At 71.5% G+C, this 600-nt stretch overlaps 1 protein-coding gene across 1 annotated transcript in view; it reads right to left on the reverse strand.

Moving 5' to 3' along the window:
- Nucleotides 1-361, reverse strand: part of Ovol1 (ovo-like zinc finger 1) — an 11,188-nt gene extending 10,827 nt beyond the window's left edge. Inside the window, exon 1 of the mRNA XM_013020971.1 lies at nucleotides 7-361. Within this exon, the coding sequence (XP_012876425.1) occupies nucleotides 7-106 (100 nt within the window). The 5' untranslated portion in view covers nucleotides 107-361. The remainder of the gene's footprint in view (nucleotides 1-6) is intronic.
- Nucleotides 362-600: the final 239 nt, after the last annotated feature.

The raw sequence follows: 600 nt of genomic DNA on the forward strand, positions 1-600 counted from the left end.
CCGCACCTGGCACGTAGATCTCGCCGCGCTCCTCGTCCGGGAGCTCGCTCCAGTTCCGCTTGCACGTGGAGACGCACGGCTTCTTCACCAGGAACGCGCGGGGCATTTTCGAACCCTGAGAGTCTCGCGCCGGGCGCTTCCGTAACTCAAGTCGGCGCCGGCCCCCGGGCCGGGCTGGAAGCGCGGGGCGACGGGGCGGGTGGAGAACGGCTTCGGGCAGGAGGCGCCGCGGGGGCTCCCGCGCTCCGCGCAAAGACGGTGCCCGGACGGCGCGCGCCACAGCCCACTCCGCCGACGGTCTCGGTCCTCCCTCCGGAGCGGAGCCCCTGCAGCCGGGTGCACCGGGCGGCTCGGCGTCTCCGGGTTCGGCTGCTGTCCCCGCGGCCGGCTCGGCGAGGCTTCAAGTGCGAGCCGGCCCGACGGGTTCACGCTTTATTGGCCCGCGGCGGTGCGTGGCGGTGGCGGGGCGGGGGCGGGCGGGGGTGTGGATCGGATCTAATTAGCTCCGAGTGGCCGGGAGAGCGATGGCGCATGCGTTGGGAAATAACGGTGACAACCCACCTATTTGTTACCTGTCGAACCGGTTTCCATTCCGCTGCC

The sequence above is a fragment of the Dipodomys ordii genome, unplaced genomic scaffold, assembly GCF_000151885.1.
Source record: "Dipodomys ordii isolate 6190 unplaced genomic scaffold, Dord_2.0 Scaffold54, whole genome shotgun sequence".
Lineage (NCBI taxonomy): Eukaryota > Metazoa > Chordata > Mammalia > Rodentia > Heteromyidae > Dipodomys > Dipodomys ordii.